General features: G+C 36.1%; 1 protein-coding gene across 1 annotated transcript in view; it reads right to left on the bottom strand.

Moving 5' to 3' along the window:
- Positions 1–16,540, bottom strand: part of CFAP44 (cilia and flagella associated protein 44) — a 126,391-nt gene that overhangs the window by 9,398 nt on the left and 100,453 nt on the right. Inside the window, exons 27-31 of the mRNA XM_068546749.1 lie at positions 13,175–13,378; positions 12,004–12,199; positions 3,363–3,473; positions 1,923–2,053; positions 737–853 (exon numbers count right to left, since the gene is read on the bottom strand). Of these exons, the coding sequence (XP_068402850.1) occupies positions 737–853; positions 1,923–2,053; positions 3,363–3,473; positions 12,004–12,199; positions 13,175–13,378 (759 nt within the window). The remainder of the gene's footprint in view (positions 1–736; positions 854–1,922; positions 2,054–3,362; positions 3,474–12,003; positions 12,200–13,174; positions 13,379–16,540) is intronic.

The following is a 16,540-nucleotide window of genomic DNA, read 5'->3' as shown; positions in this document are numbered from 1 at the left end:
GTCACATTTTGTCCCTCTGGGACAGCACTTCTTTTCAAAAAGACCATGCTTGATATCTACTGCATACGGATGGAACAGACATTTCAGGGTTGGCATATTAGGCAAATTGCTACAGATAGCTAATCCTGTTTGGGTCAGGTTAAACAAGATGTATGTAAGGCTGATCTTAGGTTTTTCTTCTAACATACAGCTTTCTCTATTTACGTGACAAAACATGGTAAGATGGGCTTTCACTGATATGATCTCTGCATTTTAATGTAAGTTGTAGTTTGAGCGGGATATAGAGATGAACAAAGAGAGGGGAAAAAGAGAAAGAATATTTTCCTTTTATCTTAACCTCCCTCATTAACAAGTAGAGATTAAGTGAAGATAATCCTTGCATCATTAGTTCATGTCTACTTAAAGATGGTGTGAAAAGTGACATGTGTCCAAGAGCCAAGATTTCAACCTCCAAGCCATTCCCTTAAGTCATAGGCTTCTCATTTCTTCAGACTTGAAATGATTCACCTTTCAAAGTGATAATGGACCACAGGGAAATATACATGTTTTCATATTATGCTTTTATAACAATCTCAGAAGGGGTAAGAAAAGTTGGGGTGTCATTCTACAGGTAGATTTCTCAGCCAAGGACTGCACTTCTCCCCCCTTGTGGCCCATGAAGTTTTCTCTGGAAAAGCCTGGGTGTCATATGGCTTTCCTGCTCAGACAGGGTGGGGCAACCTCTCAGACCCGTCACCTGATGGAGCTTGAGAGGAATCACAACCAGCAGTTCATTCAACCGCTGCTGCTTCTCACGTTGATAAGCCTCCAGGGCCTCCTCTGCCATGTTCAGATTAGTTGCCACAATCTTTACCTGTGGAAAGGCCCATGTGTGAGATGTTGAAAAGATTCACGAATATATACCCAAGGTGGTAAATGAAGCCTTTCTGGGAGGAAGCAAAAGCATGAGCTGGATCTGCTTTGTTGGGCTGTGATTAAATGGACGATCCCAGTCTGCAGCCCAGGAATGTATATTATTCTCTTCCTGCTAAGTCATGATCCACACCACTTTTTCAATTGTTCCAATGACCCCAGAGTTGTATAGGTTTTGTGAATGAAAACTCAGAAGACTTGTCCCCATCTCCCTTTTGTTTTCTGCAGAAAAAGCATCTCTCAGCCTGGAATGTCTTTGTCAGGATGGTTCAAATCTCATTTGGTCATAATGACGTCAATAAACAAGAGAAAAAAGCCCTTTAAAGTAATGAAACTACTAACTACAGTATTTCTAAAGCACATGCTTCATCTCCTAAAATACTTGAAAGTTTTCCAAATCATTTCCTTTTTCAAGAGGAGAAGCAATCTATCAAAAATATTTCTGAATACGAGTCAAGTGATACTGCTCTAGGAAAGAGTACCTAAGAGGGAAACTGAGCAGATACAGCAGAAAAATCAATATAATTGTACCAGAAGTTTAGCTTAGTGGCCTCCCACATGGAATGCATACACCCCAGAGTGTCAAAGTGATCTACTGGGGTCCGGAAAGAAGTTTCAATTTCTATTTATTTTTATCTTATTCTTTTTAATTTCTGTTTTTGCAAATGTTTCATAATACATAAAATATATTAGTACAATAGTTCATGTATATAATTTATAAATAAATATAGATTTATTGTGGGAATATGTGCTCCACAATTTTTTTACTTATAGAAGTATGTAATCAAAAAAGTTTGGAGGCCAATGATTTAGGTAAAGAAAGTCCCAGTCATTAAAAGAGCAATGGCCCCTCAACCACAACTGTAAATGGATATAACATGGGAAATGTCTGTTCTCTTACAAGAAGTCCTAACTCATGCCATTGCTGTGAAATAGCAACATTATAGCTCCAAGGAGGTATAGCTTGTTGGGAGAGGATAAACAGACCTGAGAAGGGCAGACCAACATACTTTTTTGGACAATGTATCATATTCCTTTCTGAGGTTATCAATCATTTTCTTTTCTTCAACTAAGGCCTCTTCAATGTCCAGCCTTTTCTCTCGAAGTTGAAGGGCCAGTTCAAAGAGACCCATATCACAATCTGAAAAGACAGTCAAAACAATAAAGCGGCCCCATTTGTTAGGGAATGTAGTACTACAATAAGTGTGGACTTTGGAGCTTCAGAATTATTAATGTCCATCTACTCCAGCAAGGTTCCATCACACTTAGGGCTCCAGGTAGAAATTATTCCAGGTAGAAATTATTAATGGTATTAATAATTATGATAGTGGTTATGATACTAGTATTGATGTTCTGAGCAGTGCTCTGAGCCAGGCTTGGTGCTGGGTCCTTTATGTACCTTATCTCATTCAAGGCTCACAGGCCCTGCTAGGTAGAGACTATTGTTCCCATTTTATAGGTCATGACCACCCGACCACCATAAGTCTCAGAGAGGTCACACAGCTGATATGTGACAGAATGGGATTCAAGTACAGCATCTCTGTATTAATTTCCACTATATCACACTGACAGCCACATTTATCCACTGAGTAATTGATAAAGAATGTGAAAATATAATGGATCACTACAATGGAATTTAGGAACCATAGCTCCATCCCAAGTTCTACCGCTACACTAACTGTGAGCCTTTGTTCAAGCCGTTTAATCCTGCTATAAAATAACAAGTTGCACTACTTGTGCAAAGATTTTCTAGCTTTCTTCCACTCATAAATATGATTTTAAGGAGATTCTTATTTTCAAAATCAAAACAAGATTTAAACTTTATTTGACTTTAAAATTTGATTTATAATTTATATGAAATACCTAGGAAAAATAATTTCAGATCAAGAAGAAATAGTTTTCCTACTGAACCATTCATGTATGGAGCCTGTAAGAATATTGTTCTGGACTATAAGAATATTGGACTGTAAGAATATTTCAGACTGGTTTCACCAGTGAAAACAGTGAATATAAATTGCCAAGCATCTCCAGGAAATGTAAAAATTGCCCTTACAAAACAGGTTTGAAATATGAAAACTGATTGGTTTGGCAAAAAGGGAGAGCTTTATAAAAATATACTTAAATATATATTTTTATATATACACACACATATATAAATCTTCTGTTTCTCTATAAAATGAAACTTTCTGCATAATTTATGACTCTGAATCAACTAGAGATTGTCTGCAGATTATTTAATTGGGTACTCATAAATAGCTGCCTCAAGAAACAGAAAATTAATTGTCCAGAGAGCCCCAAAGAGTATTCATTAGACTATACTTCATACATATTAAGCCATCCTTTCCTTAAATATCATTATGAGACAATCGAGAAACCAAAAAAAGGAAGTTTTTGGTATTATCAATCCACAGTCACACGTAACAGAGAATGCATGGTTTTATCCCACTTACTTGTTGGGCAGATAGAATCATCAAAAACCTCATCTTCAGATCCAGACTCATCCTCATCACTCTCCAAGCTGGATTCTTCTTCACTTGATTCATCACTTTCTTCGTCTTCATCTAAGGAGAGAGGGAAACATTGTTAATAAGCAGAGAAGTTCCTGTGTTAAGACTTTAAAAATAAATCATTTTTCAATGAGTTAGTTACTAGGGAAACAACAGGTAAATAAGGAAATTATTCAGTATTTTTAGGAGAATTTAAAATGGTTACGGATACAGAGACCACAAACTCAAATGCCTGCAGAAGGTTGTGCAATTAATTTCAATGCATTGAGTCAGAGAGGGTTGAGATCAAGCTGCCAAGCCGCTTATGCTGTGAACCACCTAACACACACTTGGTTATACAGTCCACAATTCCTAAATCACAGTGCCCTGAAAACAGAAGATTTTCATAACTTCTCTGAACCGAAGTAATACCATTTATAATCTTCACTTAACCTGCTTAGTGTGAATATACATGTCTTGCTGCTGAAGTATTACGATGTTTGATTTAGAGATTCTGCACCAAACCCTGCTGCGGGTGTTAGTTGACAAAGACTCTCGCCTTTAACCAAACTTGAGTCAGACTCCTCTGAGTCCTCTGACTAGTCCTTGACCTTGAACTAAATGGGCTCTGTCCTGGGCCCATTTAGTTCAGTTTTAGCAAGAGTCCTGATGAGTAATTCCCCACCCTTGATAGCTGGTCAAATTCCTTATTCCCTACACTCAATATCTTATCACTCTGGCCTGCCTTCAACAGAAACCCTGTTAGGTCAGTTTAGCAAAGAATTACCCTACCTCTTAGTAATTTTCTATCAACTAACCCTGACCGTGCTCCTTGGCTATAATTCTCCACTTGCCTTGTTGTATTCAGAGTTGAGCTGATCTCTCCCCTACTACAAAATCCCATTATAGTGATCCCCCTGAATAAAGTCTGCCTTATTCTTAACAAGTGTCATGAATGATTTTTTTCCTTTAACAATGTCATATTTAATATCTTTTATAAAATTTTTTGAATACTAAAATACATCTGCTGAGTTTTGGATAAGGAATTGTAGACCTTCCCCACTCAACTCTAACCCCATTTTCTTTTAAAACACCTTGAGCCCATGTGTGAACAATTGGCAATTTCTATTATATGGAACATCAAAAAATAGAGATAAGAAGTGGACCTTATACTCACTAGAAGATTTGTGAAATTAAAATGTCTCAGGACTTCCCTGGTGGCACAGCGGTTAAGAATGCGCCTGCCGATGCAGGGGACATGGGTTCGAGCCCTGGTCCAGGATGGTCCCACATGCCGTGGAGCAACTAAGCCTGTGCACCACAACTACTGAGACTGCACTGTAGAGCCCGCGAGCCACAACTACTGAAGCCCGCATGCCTAGAGCCCGTGCTCCGCAACAAGAGAAGCCACCGCAATTAGAAACCCACACACCACAACAAAGAGTAGCACCCGCTCACCACAACTAGAGAAAGCCTGCACCCAGCAACAAAGACCCAACGCAGCCAAAAATAAATAAATAAATAAATAAAATTAAAATGTCTCTTAAAATGACTACAAGTGATCTGTACCACCTTATGAAATAAATCAGCAAAGTTTAAAATTAGGCTTTAAAATTCTTACATAGATTTCTGTTTTCAGGAAAATGAAGCAGATCTACTTCCCCTATTCCTCCCACTAAATACAGCCCAAACCCCTGGACATTATATGTAAAACAAACACAAGAAGACTCTGAGAAGTGGAAAGAAGAAGGCAGACCTACTATGCACTTCAAACCCTGAGGAACAACACTGTGGTGAGTTCCTTGGGCCTTTTTTTTGGCCCTGTATCTCAGAGGTGGAGAAGACTAAGCAACCTGAAACACCAATAGGTGCAGATAAAGAAAGGCCCAACCAGAACCTGCTCTCTCTAGCCAAATGACCTCACCATGCTGTCAGTAGAGATTCTGTGGGGAGCTGGGACTCCCATCCGCACACAACAATAGTAAGGAGATCTCCCTTCCCTTGGGTGTAAAAAAAGGCTGAGTACCTCCACCTGGCAGTAAGGAGGATGCACCCACTCCTTCCTCTGGCAGAACAGTGTTAGAGAAAGCCAAGTAAACCAGAAGATTTAAATAAGATACAGAATCTCATACATAATATGAACGTTTCCAGCTCTCAACTGAAAGTCATGCATCATACCAAGAACCAAGAATATCTCCAACTGAATGAGAAAAGACAACCAATAAATGTTAACACTAAGATGACAGAAATGTTAGAATTATCTGACAAAGTACTTTAAGCAGGCAAGATAAAAATGCTTCAATGAGCAATTATGAACACACTTGAAGAAAATGAAAAAATACAATGCCTCAAAGAAATAGTCTCAGCCTATTTGTTTATTTATATAAAGAAGAACTAAATGGAAATTTTAGAACTGAAAAATACAATAATTAGAATAGAAACTAATGGATGGGTTCAACAGCAGAATGGAGGGGACAGAGAAATGAATCAGTGAACTTGAAGATAGAACAGTAGAAAGTAGCTAATTTGAACAACAGAGAGAAAACAAACTGGAAAAACAAACAGAACCCAAACCCCAGAGCCTCAGGGACCTACGGGACCATAATGAAAGGATTAACATTCATGCCATCAGAGTTGCATGAAGGAGTGAGGAAAAGAGGGGGTCTTTAAAAGGGCTTGAAGAAATAATGGCTGAAAACTTCTCAAATTTGGCAAAGGACATAAACCTATGGATAAGTTGAATGAATTCCAAAGAAGATAAATCCAAAAAAAATCTACACTAAGACTTATCACAGTCAAACTTCTGAAAACTAAAGAGAAAAAATCTTGAAGGCAAACAGAGAAAAGGGGATAAGCAATTTGAATATCAGAGGGTTTCTCATCAGAAACTATGGAGACCAGAAGGAATTGGCACAATATTTTTCAAGTGCTGAAAGAAAAGAAATGCCAACCTACAATCCTATACCCAGTGAAAATGTCTTTCAGAAAAAGAGGAGAAATCAAGACATACTCAGATTATAGGAAAATTTTAAAAATTGCCACTAGTATACCTGCCCTAAAAGAATGGATAAAAGAAATTCTTTACACAGAAGGGAAATTATTTTTTAAAACAGGAAACTTGGAGCAGAAACATGGATAAATACAATAGGCTTTCCTCCTCCAAGTATTTAAATTATGTTTGATAATTGAAGCAAAAATTATAACATTGTCTGATATGGTTCTAGATGTATGTAGAGGAAATATTTAAGACAACCATATTACAAATAGGGAAGATAAAGAGATGTAAAGGTAGACGAGGATTCTATACTTGACTTAAACTGGTAAAATGATGACACTGGTGGACTGGGATAAATTATGTATATATAATGTATCAATAATATAGAGAGCAACCACTAAAAAAAGTATACAAAGAGATACATTAAAAAGTGCTAGAGAAAATTAAAATGGAATTCTAAAAAAAATGTTCAAGTAACCCACAGGAAGGTAGGAAAAAGAACAAAGACAGAAAACAGAGAATAAGAACAAATAAAAAATAACATTGCAGACTTAAGCCCTAATATATCAAATGTAAGTGGTTCAATATACCAATTAGAAGACAGAGTGGATGAAAAACATTATTTGACCATATGCTGTCTATCAGAAATTCATTTCTAATATAATTATATAGTCAAGTTGAAATTAAAAGGAGGGGAAAAGCATATTATCCAACTATTAATCAAAGCAAAGCAGGACTGGCTATACTAATATAAGATAAATAGACTTCAGAGCAAAGAAAATTACCCAAGACAGAAAAAGACCTTATATAATGATAAAAGTGTCAATCCATCAAGAAGACATAGCAACATTAAATGTGTATTCATAAAACAACAGAGCTGCAAAATATGTGAAGTAAAAACTGACAAAAATGAAAGGAGAAATAGACAAATCTATGATTATATTTGGAGACTTCAACACCCCCTCTCTCAACATTTGATGCAAAAACTATACAGAAAATCAGCAAGGATATAGAAGACCTGAACAATATCATCAACCAATAGAATCTAACAGTAATAAAACACTTCACACAAAACAGCACAATACACATTCTTTGCAAGTGCCCACAGGACATACACCAAGATTGACCGTATGTCAGACCATAACACAAATCTCAACAAATATAAAAGAACTGAAATCATACAAAGTGTGTTCTCTGACCACAATGGAATCAAACTAGAACTCAATAACAGAAAGATAACAGGAAAATCTCAAAACACTTGGACCTACACAACACACTTGTATATAATCGATGGGACCCAGAAGTCACAATGTAAATTTTAAAACTACATTGACCTGAATGGAAATGAAAATGCACTTGAAAATTTGTGGAATACAGCTAAAGCAGTGCTGAGAGAGAAATTATAGTACTAAACTAGAAAAGAGGAAAAATTCTCAAGTCAATGATTTAAGCTCCCACCTCAAAACCTAAAAACAGGAGTACAAAATAAACCCAAAGGAAGCTAATAGTAAAGATAATAACAGAAATCAATAAAATTGAAAGCAGAAAAATAATAGAGAAAATCACTTATACAAAGAGCTGATTTGTTCTCAAAAAGGTCAATTGAATTGACAAACCTCTAGCAAGACTGAAAAAAAAAAATAGGAAGATAAGAAACAACTTACCAATATCGAGAATGCAACAGGTGATATTACTACAGACCCTGCAGATGTTAAAAGGATAACAAGGAAATACAATGAACATCTCTATGCACATAAATTAGCTAACTTAGGTGAAATAGACCAATTCCACAAAAAATACAAATTACCACAACTCACCCAATATAAAATAGATAATTTGAATAGTTCTGTAACTATTAAGAACATTGAAATTCTAATTTTAAAACTACCTCGAAGAAATCCATTGGCCCAAATAATTTCACTGGAGAACTTTACCAAACATTTATAAAGAATTGCCATAAATTCTTTACAATATCTTTCAGAAAAATCAAAAAGGAGAGAAGACTTCCCAATTCACATTTTGAAGCTATTATTCTCCTGATAATAAAACCAAATAAATATAGTACAAAAACAGTACAATGATCCTCATGAATATAGACATAAAATTTCTTAACAAAATATTAGCAAGTAGAATTCAACAATATATAAAAAGAATTTTACATCACACCAAAGGAGATTTATTTCAGAAATGCTAGTCTGATCTGGTAATCAGTAATCAGCCAATATAATCCACCATCTTAACAGGCTAAAGAAAAAAAAATCACGTAATTGTCAATGCAGTAAAGCATCTGATAAAATTCAACACCCATTCATGATAAAAATTCATCAAAAATAGGAACAGAGGGGAACTTCCTGAACTTGATAAAGACTATCTATGAAACACTTACAGGTGTTTCTTAATGGTACAGGTAGCATACTTAATGGTGAAAGATTGAATGCTTTCCCCCTAAAATTGGACTAAGGCAAGGATATCAGTTCTGAGCACTCTATTTCAAGATAGTACTGGATGTTCTAACCAGTGCAATAAGGCAATAAAAGGTAATTGGCATACCGACCACAAATAAATAAATCTGCCCCTTTTTACAGATAGAAATTCCCAAGGAATCAATCAAAAACCCCTAACACTGGGCTTCCCTGGTGGCACAGTGGTTAAGAATCCGCCTGCCAATGCAGGTGACAAGGGTTCAAGCCCTGGTCTGGGAAATTCTCACACACCGCGGAGCAATGAAGCCCGTGCGCCACAACTACTGAGCCTGCGCTCTAGAGCCCAAAAGCCACAACTACCGAGTCCTCGTGCCCCAACTACTGAAGCCCGCGCACCTAGAGCCCGTGCTCTGCAACAAGAGAAGCCACCGCAATGAGAAGCCCACGCACCACAACGAAGAGTAGCCCCCGCTCACCGCAACTGGAGAAAGCACGCACGCAGCAAGGAAGACCCAACACAGCCAAAAATAAATAAATAAAATAAATAAATAAATTTTTAAAAAAAACCCTAAAACTAATAAGCGAGATTGTAAGATATAAGATAAACATCTAAAAAGCAATTATATTTCTATATACTAGTATGAATATGTGGACACCAAGATTAAAAGCAAAATACCTTTTAAAATTACTCAAAAAAAAGGGAAATGCTTTGGTGTAAATCTAACAAAACATGAACTTGAATTGTATGTTGAAAACACAATGCTGATGACAAATCAAAGCTTTACGTAAATACATACTATGTTCATTCATTGGAAGACTCAACACAGTAAAGATGCAAATTCTCCCCAGATTGATATACAAGTTTAACACAATTGCTATCAAAATTCCAACAAGATCTTTTGTAGGTTGAGAAAAAAAAAATTCTAAAATATGGAGATATATAGGAGCTGGAATAGCTAAAACAATTTTGAAAAAAAAGAATAAACTGGGAGAAATTAGTCTACCTGATTTCAGAACTCAATAGCTACTATAATCAAGACTATAGTATTGGTGGAGAGACAGAATACATCAATAGAAGAGAACAGAAAACCCAGATATAGAACCACACAAATAGGCCCAAATGATTTTTGACAAAGATCAAAAGCAATTCAATGGAAGAGAGACAGCCTTTTCAACAACTGGTGCTAGAACAATTGGAGATTCCTAGGAGAAAAAAAAAAAGCTTGACCAAAGTCTCACATCTTATACAAAAATTAACTCCAAATGGATCACGGACTTAAATGTAAAATGATAAAACTTTTAGAAAAAAATAGGAGAAAATCTTTGGGACCTAGGGCTAGGCAAAGAGGTCTCAGACTTGACACCATAACAAGATCCAAAAAGGGGAAAAACTCAAGACATACAAACAGCTCATACAACTCAACAACAAAAAATAACCCAATCAAAAAATGGGCAGAAGACCTAAATAGACATTTCTCCAAAGAAGAAATACAAACGGCCAATAGGCACATGAAAAGATGCTCAACATCACTAATTATTAGAGAAATGCAAATCAAAACTACAATGAGGTATCACCTTATACCAGTCAGAATGGCCATCATTAAAACTATATAAATAACAAATGCTGGGTCTCCCGGGTGGCGCAGTGGTTGAGAATCTGCCTGCCAATGCAGGGGACACGGGTTCGAGCCCTGGTCTGGGAAGATCCCACATGCTGCGGAGCAACTAGGCCCGTGAGCCACAACTACTGAGCTTGCGCGTCTGGAGCCCGTGCTCCGCAACAAGAGAGGCCTCGACAGTGAGAGGCCTGCGCACCGCGATGAAGAGTGGCCCCCACTCACCGCAACTAGAGAAAGCCCTCGCACAGAAACGAAGACCCAACACAGGCAAAAATAAATTAATTAATTAATTAAAATAAAATAAAATAAAATAACAAATGCTGGAGAGGGTGTGGAGAAAAGGGAACTCTCCTACACTCTTGGTGGGAATGTAAGTTGGTACAGCCACTATGAGAGTAGTATGGAGGTTCCTCAGAAAACTAAAAATAGGATTACTATATGATCCGGCAATCCCACTCCTGGGCATATATTCAGACAAAACTCTAACCCAGAAAGATACATGCACCCCTATGTTCATAGCAGCACTATTCACAATAGCCAAGACATGGAAACAACCTAAATGTCCATCAACAGATGAATGGAATAAGGAGATGTGGTACATATATACAACGGAATACTACTCAGCCATAAAAAAGAACAAAATAATGCCATCTGCAGCAACATGGATGCAACTAGAGATGATCATACTAAGTGAACTCAGAAAGAGAAAGACAAATACCGTATGCTATCACTTACATGTGGAATCTAAAATATGACACAAATGAACCTACCTACAAAACAGAAACAGACTCACAGACATAGAGAACAGACTTGTAGTTGCCAAGAGGGAGGGGGTTGGGGGCGAGATGGAGTGGGAGGTTGGGGTTAGCAGATGTAAGCTATTCTATATGGAACGGATAAACAACAAGGTCCTACTGTATAGCACAGGGAATGATATTCAGTATCCTATGATAAACCATAATGGAAAAGAATATAAAAAAAGAGTGTATATATGTGTATAACTGAGTCACTTTGCTGTACAGCAGAAATTAACACAACATTGTAAATCAATTATACTTCAATTTAAAAGAAGAAAAACATTTTTAAGGGAAAAATTGACAAATTGGACATTGACAAAATTCAAAACTATTGCTCTGCAAACTCTGTTAAGGGAATGAAAAGACAAGCTATAGACCAGGAGAAAATATTTGCAAACCACATATCTGACAAAGGACTAGTAGGAGTAATATGTAAAGAACTCTCAAAACTCAACAGTACCAAGGCAACAATCCTATTCAAACATGGGCAAAAGACATGAAGAGACATTTTACCAAAGATATACAGGTGGCAAATAAACATATGAAAAGATGTGCTTGTTAAATGAAACTATCCTATGACATATACCAGATACACACACAATCCAGATGGTTAGACACCTAAAGGTTTATATCCTCTCCTCTGTATCTGCATAGTGCCTCTACATTGTCTATGTTGTAGTGAAATAAAGGGGTGTACTATGCCCCTTAGTCGTTTCTCTATTTCATGCTAATGAGAAAAAAATAGGATCATACATAAAAAGAAATACAAACCAGCATCTCCTTCAACCTCCTTTTTCTTCACCCGCTTAATCCTCTTCTTTAGTACCTTCATGAGAAAGTTAGCAAATTTATTGTTTTCTCCAAGGGCTGCTTGGAAACCAGCATAGAGTGCCTTTTCTTGGTCCTGGACCTTGGCGACTTCATTCTTTTTCTCTTCCATCTCTTTAAGAGTTTCATTTATTTTCCACTAAACGAACAAAAACAAGAACAAATGATAAATAAAATATTTCTGATAAACCAGGTTCAGAGAACAATGTACATGACAATGTAAGGTTACAGCCTACAAACATTTTTTAGGCTTCTTAATAGAAGTTTACATTTCTGATGTTTCTGAATGCAGTCATTCATTTATTTGAAAAAAATTTTATAATTCTTTTGTAAAAATCAGTTAAGTTCAGAATCAGATAAGATCGATTCTTTGACGTTTAACTTCCTCAAGAAATTAAATTAAGTAAATTGAAATTTTTACTGATATGTGGATATCAGCTAGTATTTTTCCATGTGTGGTCTCAAAAAAGTTTTTTTTCATATCAATACAAGATAACTAAAACAAAAAGGCACATCCGCTCTTAGTGAAGCTGATATACCTCAAAACTGACGTCACTACTGAGTATGTATTATCTAATACAATCCTTCTTCTTTTGAGACAAAGATAGATGGTCTAATTAATTTCTTTAAATTTAACATATATGTAACAAATAAACTTAATTTCCTGTGCTATTCAATTATTTATTACTCTGAAACTAGCTATAATATTTAAGAAATTTACCAACTTCTTTTCCAAGTATGTTCGTTCATAAGGATAATATATAATCAAAACTCAACTTCACATGATAGCTACTGACAACAAAAACAGACTTTTAATTTTGAAATCCATAGGTAAACTAAACATAAGGGTCACTTTTGAAAAATTTATTCTCCTACCTTACAAAATATCAGATCAAATTCATTAAAAAGTATGATTCACTTCTCCCTGAGCATGGCTACCAAAAACAGAGAGCAAACAAGAATAAAGGGGAGAAGGAGGAGGAAGAGAAGACAAGAAAGAGATGTGGACTAGAACAAGGGGGGAAATTAAGTTGAGAAGAAGAAAGAAAAGAAGAATCAAGTCCCCTCCATAACTAAGGCTGTAGCCAGCTAGCACGCTTCTGCCCATTCATACTTGCATGTCCTGTTCCTCTTTGTCTAATGAATTAACACGCTCTTGAAGTATGTTCTCCTGTTTCTCAAAATTCTTCAGGAGAAGCATTTCTTGAAATAATGTGACATGGTGCAGGTCAGATAATTTCATCTGAGTGTCTAGTTTCAGTTTCTGATGCCTCAGGAGACGGAGTTCTGCATCAAAAGTGACAATCAGTTCTTTGATCTGAGGTAGAAAAAGATTTGAGGGTATGTTAGAAGTTTAAAACAGGTACATGAATTTTTAAAACTATCCAACAATACTGATTTGTTTGGGTAAAAGCATTTTCTTATTATGCCCTTATTATGGATGGAGAATTACAAGGGTGGGTGGGTGGGGCACAAGTGTGTGTATACAGTCACATAATTTAATTTATGTACATTTAATACCATTGATGAACTGATTTATTAAGTGATAGGAATTCTGTAACTGCAGTCCTTTGAGCTGTTTCTTCACCATTGATTAAGCCATTGATCAAGAATGTCCTTCTTGCTGGTTTAAATCGGAGACTGTGAGCTCTGTGTGGGTAGTATTGTGTCTGTCTCCACTCTATCCCCATGGTATCTCTACACTGCCCTTCACACAGTAAGCACTAAAAAAATATTTTCCTCACCTTCTTATTTTGAAAAGTTTCAAAGCTACAGAACAGTAAATATTTTTAAATAGATAAATATAATTGTGGAGCCACAAGAAACCTGTTCAATCTTCTTGGTTTATTTACAGATGAAGAAATTGAGAGTAAAAGTGATTTCCCTGAGATCAAATTTGTTACAGAGCTTGGATAAGAACCCAAATATCTCATGTCCTGGTCTAAACTTTATTCCACTGCGATTTCAAATGATTTTAAATCCTCAGGTTTACTTTGATTTTGACACAGCATCTCCCTTGCCCCATCCCAAAGGAGATGAAGAGATCAACAGAGAGCCCAAAGGGCTGATTCTCCCAATGAAACTAGTACAACAGGAAAAAGACAAACCATTCCATGTTTTTCATTAGGCTGTACTTGAATGGGGAGCCTCAACTATCAAATGCCTATAATGAGTGAGGGCTCAGCCTGGGGCTGAGAAGAGGAAGATATCTGTGGGTTTGGGTCTGTGAAACTGCTGGAGAATTTCAGAGAGCTAAAAAACAAAAACAAAAAAACCAACAAACCAAGGAGAAGAAAAATTAAACTTTTAATGTATGACTGTAGACTAAGTGGGTTCCACTTTAATGTTTGTTCAACAAATTTGAATTATTTTAAAATTTCTTTGGAGGAAGCACTATGTTTCCTTCAGTGCAACACCATTCTGCAACTATACCACATAGGTGTCCAAGGTTGTAAGGGTTATGCTTGTTTTATTCTCACTACCCTTCACAGCCTGTAAGCTTTATAGGATAGAGAACATGTATGACTTGACAACTGTTTCATCCCTACTACCTAGCTAGCACTGTTCCTGCACATAGAATGTCCAATAAACATTTGTTAAATTAATAATTAGTTAAAATTAAATCAATCAGAACTTTTCACTGAATATCTACTATATGTCTGGCATTGTCCTAGACACTTAAGGGGAATCCTAGAATTGTATAATCTAATGAAACAGAGACTAAAAAAAATAGAAAAAAAATCAAAGAAACTAAAGCTTGTTCTTTGAAAAGATAAACAAAATTGATAAACCTTTATCCAAACTCACCAAGAAAAAAAGGGAGAGGGCCCGAACAAATAAAATCAGAAATGAAAAAGGGAAGTTAAAACTGACACCACAGAAATACAAAAGGTCATAGGAGGCTAATACCAACAGCTATATAACAACAAAATGGACAACCTAGAAGAAATGGACAAATTCTTAGAAATGTACATTCTTAGAAATGTACAATCTCCCAAAACGAAACCAGGAAGAAATAGAAAATATGAACAGACCAATTACCAGTACTGAAATTGAATCAGTGATTTTAAAAACTCCCAACAAACAAAAGTCCAGGACCAGAGAGCTTCACAGATGCATTCTACCAAACATTTAGAGAAGTGTTAACAGCTATCCTTCTAAAACTATTCCAAAAAAATTGCAGAGGAAGGAACACTTCCAAACTCATTCTATGAGTCCAGTATCACCCTGATACCAAAACCAGGCAAAGATATCACACAAGAAAGAACATTACAGGTCAGTATCACTGATGAACATACATGCAAAAGTCCTTAACAAAATATTAGCAAACTAATTCCAACAATACATTAAATAATCATACAGTATGATCAAGTGGGATTTATTCCAAGGATGCAAGGATAATTCAATATCCACAAATCAATGTGATACACCACATTAACAAATTGAAAAATAAAAAACATATGATTATCTCAATAGATGCAGAAAAACTTTTGACAAAATTCAACATCCATTTACGATAAAAACTCTCCAGAAAGTGAGCATAGAGGGAACATACCTCAACATAATAAAGGCCATATATTACAAACCCATAGCTAACACATTATTGACTGGGGGATTTTTGCAGAAACTAATGCCTGTGGCCATAATATGCCTCTGGTCAAAAATGTGTTAAAGGTGAAAAGCTAAAAGCATTTCCTCTAAGATCAGGAAGAGGACAAGGATGCCCACTCTTGCCACTTTTATTCAACATAGTATTGGAAGTCCTACCCACAGCAATCAGACAAGAAAAAGAAATAAAAGGAACCCAAATTGGAAAAGAAGAAGCAAAACTGTCCTTGTTTGCAGATGACATGATACTATACACAGAAAATCCTAAAGACACCACCAGAAAACTACTAGAGCTCATCAATGAATTTAGTAAAGTTGCAGGATACAAAATTAATATACAGAAATCTGTTTCATTTCTATACACTAACAAGGAACTAGCAGAAAGAGAAATTAAGGAAACAATCCCATTTCCCATCACATCAAAGAGAATAAAATACCTAGAAATAAATCTACCTAGGGAGGTAAAAGACCTATACTCGGAAAACTATAAGAAACTGATAAAAGAAATTGAAGATCACACAAACAGACGGAAAGATATACTGTGTTCTTGGGTTGGAAGAATCAATATTGTTAAAATTACCATACTACCCAAGGCAATCTATAGATTCAATGCAATCTCTGTCAAAATACCAATGGCATTTTTCACAGAACTAGAACAAAAAAATTTTTGTGTGAAAACACAAAAGACCTCAAATAGCCAAAATTATCTCAAGTAAGAAAAACGGAGCTGGAGGAATTATGCTCCTTGACTTCAAGACCATACTACAAAGCTACAATGATCAAAACAGTATGATACTGGCACAAAAACAGACACATCAAGCAGTGAAACAGAATAGAGAGCCCAGAAATAAACTCATGCACCTATGGTAAA

This window comes from Eschrichtius robustus, chromosome 6 (assembly GCF_028021215.1).
Source record: "Eschrichtius robustus isolate mEscRob2 chromosome 6, mEscRob2.pri, whole genome shotgun sequence".
NCBI classification, from domain to species: domain Eukaryota; kingdom Metazoa; phylum Chordata; class Mammalia; order Artiodactyla; family Eschrichtiidae; genus Eschrichtius; species Eschrichtius robustus.
This window is presented reverse-complemented; position numbering and strand designations above follow the sequence as displayed.